This window comes from Lineus longissimus, chromosome 9 (assembly GCF_910592395.1).
Source record: "Lineus longissimus chromosome 9, tnLinLong1.2, whole genome shotgun sequence".
Taxonomy (NCBI): domain Eukaryota; kingdom Metazoa; phylum Nemertea; class Pilidiophora; order Heteronemertea; family Lineidae; genus Lineus; species Lineus longissimus.
The window spans coordinates 10631844-10637884 of record NC_088316.1 but is presented as its reverse complement, the minus strand read 5'-3'; the positions used below and the strand labels follow the sequence as shown (position 1 = coordinate 10637884).

Sequence of the window (6041 nt, the reverse complement as noted above, 5' to 3'; positions counted from 1 at the left end):
ACCAGCACTTCATCCACAGAACACGGTCCTCAGCACCGGTCCAATTTGGGGAAAGCGGGAATTTATAAACCCTCTTGCCACAATTAAAGTTGGACAAAAATGCGATGTATTAGAAAATACAAAGAAGATTTTAAATACCAAATTGAGTAAAGTAATTAAGTCTCTGCACTGGTACCACTTCACAGCACACCATCTCCACCAGAATTAGAGAGTACAGCCTACCACTACCAGTCTAGTCGTAGTAGGGGCCTACAGCATCAGCAGATCAACTAACTGATCAAAGGAGCTTGAAACTTGACATCATCAGCTTAGAATGGATGACCGACATCATCCGTCCACCAAGAACACAGCATAGACGGGGACAGGATAGTAGCACCACTGCTACACCAATACACTACAGCACCATCAGCATGTCACAGACATCCATTGACATCAGCAGGCCGCGATCTCGACATGCACTAGCCTATATGCAGCATCCCACCGCTGCCACCATTTGTCGCGGGAAAGGTGACCTCCTCGAATTGAGTCGAGTTTTCTTTAGTAGCTAGCATATGCTACTTGGATCCGACGGTATCTAAGAGACACCCATACAGTGCTGCAAGTGCAAGTCTGAGTCCTCCAACACATCAGAGAGGGATAGCCTAGGGAGACATTATCCATTCCACGTCACAACCAGCTGAAGACAATCCATAACGAGACAAGTGTCTGAAGTAACACAATCACGAACAAGGACTACTCCGTCTGCTACACTGCCTTCGGCTTTAGTATCACACTTTTCTCCCTCTACACAAATGCAATAGTACAAGATCCTAGGTGTAAGACATAGTAAGATAAACATCCGTAACTCCACATGGATGCATTTTAGTACAAGAACCTGGGCAACTTCCGCCCACTTTAAACATGTGCGCTGCACTGTCAAAGGCTCGACTGCGGCCTTCCTTCTGTGAAATTCGGCTTCGGACTCCCCTGCGAGAACCCCGTTGCGCCCTTTTATTGGGACGGGAAAGGAACTTGTGAAAATGTGAACCAATCAGCCAATCACAGTGCTCGCCGGTTTCACATATTTGTAAAAAGAGGCAGCGCCTCTATCCTAAGATTACGGAATTATTTAAAATACGATAGGACCACGTTGACCCAGTTTAAATTGAAACGAGATAAATCTACTCCCCGACATTAATATGTTTTTTTGAGAAATTAGGGGCTTTCTCATTTCTCATTTCTTCAGCTGTTCACAAATTACACACGGATAGAAAGGACTGTCAACGGTTGAGTGCACTTTCACTTTAAATGAGGTTATTCAGTATTACCTCAATGGGGGTGGAAGTGTGTATGGAATGTTATTAGATGCCAGCCAGGCTTTTGATAAAGTCCAGTATACAAAGTTATTGACTATTTTATTAGAAAAAGGAATCTGTCCTGTGATGGCTAGAACAATAGCATTCCTACATACATCAGAAGATGAGACTTCGTTGGGAAGGGTCACACTCAGTTTATTTCACGGTTTCAAATGGGGTTAAGCAAGGTGGGATCCTATCCCCTTTTCTTTTTTCGACTTATATCAATGTTTTAGTCCTGAAACTAAAGGGCTCAGGGGTCGGATATTATATAGGAACTAACTTTGTTGGTACGTTTGGCTACGCCGACGATATCATTATTTTATGCCCATCAAAATTATCTTTGAATATACAGCTGCAGATAGCGGGAGAGTTTTCAGTCGAATATATGATAACATTTAATCCCACCAAATGCAAACTTTTGTTTTTCCAATCTGATCACGGCAGAGTCGACTACCGGGATATTTTTGTTCTCTTTCAGGGGGTCCGTGTTCAAGCCGACAGCACGGCGGTTCACTTTGGTATTGTTATAGGCACGGAGAAACGAGACTCAAATATTATTAACACCGTGTCAGATTTTAACAGAAGGGTGAATTTGTTACTTTCTAAATTCCACTACTGTAAGGTCGATACAAAGGTTAAACTATTTACCACATTTTGTATGTCATTGTATGGGTGCACGCTGTGGAATCTATCAGAGAAGGTCATAGAGAAGGTTTACACTGCTTGGAGGAAGGCAATTAGGAGGCCGATTGGTCTTAACCCCAGAACACACTGTGCTCTTGTCCCCACCTTAATCAACTCAAATCCGATTGATTTTATGCTCCATATCAGGCTGTATAATTTCCTAATGCAAGCTTCACTCTCAAAAAGCATCTATGTAAAATTATCTTACAAATTGATTAAGGGCGGGAGTAACTCGGATGTTTCCAGATCTCTCAGTAAATGACACAATCATACAACATTCCTAGGCAGGATTTTGTGGCTAAAGGTGAACCAGAGCCTGTCAAACCACGAGATGAAATTTTGAGGAGAGCCGCAGCGATCAGGGACTTCTTGGGACTAAAGGTGGATTCATATTCCGACGCACGACCATCGCCGGCGTCGAACGCAGCGTCCTGCGTCGGTCGCCTATGCCATCGCACGATTTTGTAGGCGTCGTATCGCGTGACTATGAATGCTCACGCGATTATACCATTCTGCCACGTCAAAATGGAGGAGGAGGACGCACTGCTTATTTTAAATGTCCAGGCAATGGCTGTCCTCTACAGGATGCGAAGGAAACGCCACCGACGAGATATGTATGTGAGGGAGATATTCGCTCGGCGGTGGGAACAAGGGGACTTTAACAATCTAGTCCGCGAGATGGAACTCGGTGACCACACCTACTTTTTCAAGTATCTGCGCCTTACCCCACCATTGCTAGAAGAGCTGCTCCAGCTTGTAGGCCCATCGCTTCAGCACCATCACACCCACAGGACACCCATAGACCCAAAGCAACGTCTTGTTCTTACTTTGAGGTAAGTTACTTTTCAATAACCGATTAAATGAATTTATTCCGTGCATCCTTATTTTCCTCTGAAGAATCACAATTTATGAGCCACACAAGGTGCCTGAGTGCCCCACATTTGTCAGTAATTCAGTCTCAGAACGTCACAATCTTGTCAAGACACATAATCTGTGTTTTTCATGTCTAGTCAGGGGTCATCGATCTAAAGACTGCAGGTCGAAGAGGAAATGTGGGAAAGCTGGATGCACTAGGTGGCATCATGTGATGCTACATGTTGACTCTCCACCTCCGATTGTCCAGTCTGCTCCTTTTTCAGGTTCTGCCACAGCGGCTATTGACAAAAATGGTATTCTGCATGTAGTTAGGGTGTTGTTTAGGGCTGAGAATGGTAGGATCAGGCAGGGGAATGTCTTGGTTGATTCAGGGTCAACGACCAACATTATCCGGAGGGATTTTGCAAGAGGTTTGGGCCTCCAGGGCAAGAACGAGCCCATTGAAGTTCAAGTTGTTGGTGGGTCACAGCAGGGCCAGCAGGATAGTCGTAGACTAAAGTTCTGGATTTCCCATTTGGATGGAGTGGAGGAGCACTTAGTTGAGGCTCATGAGATGGATTGCACAGTATCTGAGGTCCCACCTTTGAACATGGAATATTTGCATTCATTTTCTCATCTCAGGGATTTGAACATCTCCCACCCTGGTGGTCCAGTCGACCTAATATTGGGGGCTCAGTACAGTCATCTCCACTCAGAGGAAGAGGTCAGGCGTGGATTGGATTTTGGGCCCATAGCCAAGCGCATCCCACTGGGTTGGTATGTAATCGGTTCTGAGGGGAAGGCCCCTAAGCGGCTGTCTGTGAATCTGGTTACTAGGAAGGTCGATATGTCTGACTTGTATGATCTGGAGGTGCTTGGGGTCAGAGCCCCAACTTGTCAATGCCCTGTTGATCCCATGTCCTCAGAGGACAGGAAGTCTCTAGCGCTGTTGGAGAGCTCTGTGAGTCTGGAGGGGGACCGATACATGATCGGTTTACCATGGAAGAGAGATCCCTGTCTCTTGCCTGACAATTATTGCCTGACCAAGAAGAGGCTAATCTCTTTGGAAAGGAGTCTATCTCGTACTCCAGAGAAGGCTTTGCTTTATGATGCCGCCGTCCAGGAGTATGTCGACAAGGGATGGGCCGTAAGGGTTGACCCCTGTGATCTTGAGAAGAGGCCTAGGTTTTATCTGCCGCATCATGGCATATACCGTCCTGATAAACTCAGCACACCCCTAAGAGTAGTCTTTGACCCAGCTTGTCAGTTCCAGGGTGTCTCCTTAAATTCTTTTCTATATAAGGGCCCAAATTTGATTGGAAACTTGTTTGGAGTATTGCTTAGGTTCAGGGAGGACTTAGTTGCTATTGTGGGTGACATCTCTAAAATGTTCCTTCAGATTTTGTTGAAGCCTGAGGATACCGAGGTGCATCGTTTTCTGTGGCGAAACCGGGATGACACAAGAGACCCTGAAATCTTCAAGCTGACCAGAGTTGCATTTGGTGATCGATCATCCCCTGACATGGCGAGCCTAGTGATGTTGAAGATAGCTGAGCGCCACAAGACGTGTCATCCGGAGGCTGCCCAGGTCCTAGAAGAAGATCGATACGTGGACGACCTGATACATTCCTGTGGAAAGACAGACGTTGCCCGAGGCAAGATGAGTGATCTTGATGAAATCCTAGCGACAGGGAGCTTCAGAGTCAAGGAGTGGTACATTTCTCGTGGTATCGGTAAACCTGAAGGTCAGCCAGCTAGTGTGCATAGTGGTGAGTCTATTAGTCTTGGAGGTAGCGGTAACGATAGCGTCAAGACCCTTGGGGTATCTTGGGATCATAGCACTGATTCTATTCATTTCAAGGTGAAGGATCCACCTGACTCGTCTTTGACTAAGAGGTCTGTATTGTCTCATCTGTCAACTCTCTATGATCCACTTGGTCTTGCTACCCCAGTCACAATCACTGCCAAAATTGCCATGCAGGACATTTTGAGACTCAAGGACTTTGGTTGGGACACTGGTCTGCCCCCCGACCAGGTTCAGCGATGGAATGAGATTTTCTCCAGTTTCAAACAACTTGAGACAGTGTCTGTCCCTAGGTCAGTTAAACCAGACGACGCATTTGGAATTCCCCAACTTCATGTTTTCGGGGATTCATGCATATGGGGCTGTTGTGGCCAACAGCTGATGGTATTAGCGTCCGCCTGTTCTCGTCTAAGGCTAGGGTGGCCCCACTCCACCAAACCACAATTCCGCGCCTTGAGCTGATGGCAGCTCTCATTGCCTCACGTCTGGCTAAGACTATTCATTCTGAGCTGCGTACCAAGCCTGAGGTCCACTTGTGGTCTGATTCTGAGATTGTCCTCCACTGGGTCAAGTCTGACTCTCTCTCCTTGAAGCAATTTGTTGGGGTAAGAGTTGCTGAAATTCGGGCAACCTGGGATCCCTCAGTTTGGAAGTTTGTCCCAACAGCCCAGAATCCTGCGGATGATCTCACCAGGGGATTGACACCAGAAGAGATGGCCGGTCGCTGGATTGAGGGGCCAGAGTTTCTGAGGAAAGGAGAGACACATTGGCCAGCTCAGCCGTCGAAGATTGCTGAAAGGGATTGTGAGAAGAGACCGGAAAGACAACCCCCAAGATGTCTGCATCAGCTGTGAAGATTGTTCCACCAATCAAGTGTGAAGACTATTCAAGTTGGCCTAGACTCATCAATGTGACAGCATTGTGCCTCCGCTTCATTGGTAATCTGAGGGCCAGGGCAAGAAAGGAGGATATGAAGACCGAAACAGGAGAACGAGAAAGAGCTGAAAGGTACTGGGTTTCTACTGCTCAGAGAGAGCTCATTGATTGGGAAACTCATTGCAAGGATCTGGCTCCCTTTGAGGACAATCAGGGTTTGCTCAGGGTAGGAGGTCGTCTTCGCAAGTCTCCGCTGTCCTATGATGAAAATCATCCTTTTCTCCTCCCAGCATCTTGCCACATTTCCAGATTGTTGATGAGAAATGTCCACTGGAAAAATGGACATTGCGGGTCTGAAAGTACTCTCTGCCATGGCTGGAGAAAGTACTGGTTTCTGAGAGGTCGGAATTTGGCACGTCAGATTGTTAGAGATTGTGTTGTGTGTAGGAAATTGCGCAAGTCTCCACTGGTCCCTTGGATGGCTG

The 6041-nt window shown here is 46.6% G+C and overlaps 1 protein-coding gene across 1 annotated transcript; it reads left to right on the top strand.

Moving 5' to 3' along the window:
* The first annotated feature begins 2546 nt into the window (after positions 1-2546).
* LOC135494031 (uncharacterized) lies at positions 2547-5534 on the top strand. The gene is made up of 3 exons (XM_064781782.1): positions 2547-2854; positions 3036-4973; positions 5099-5534. Exons 1-3 carry the CDS (start codon positions 2547-2549, stop codon positions 5532-5534), a joined length of 2682 nt encoding a protein of 893 aa, XP_064637852.1.
* The last annotated feature ends 507 nt before the right edge of the window (positions 5535-6041 follow it).

Coding starts and splice junctions, on each gene's coding strand:
- LOC135494031 (XM_064781782.1), top strand. CDS start 2,547: ATGGAGGAGGAGGACGCACTGCTTATTTTAAATGTCCAGGCAATGGCT. Junction 2,855..3,035: donor CGTCTTGTTCTTACTTTGAG/GTAAGTTACTTT, acceptor ATGTCTAGTCAG/GGGTCATCGATCTAAAGACT. Junction 4,974..5,098: donor GAGACAGTGTCTGTCCCTAG/GTCAGTTAAACC, acceptor GTCTAAGGCTAG/GGTGGCCCCACTCCACCAAA.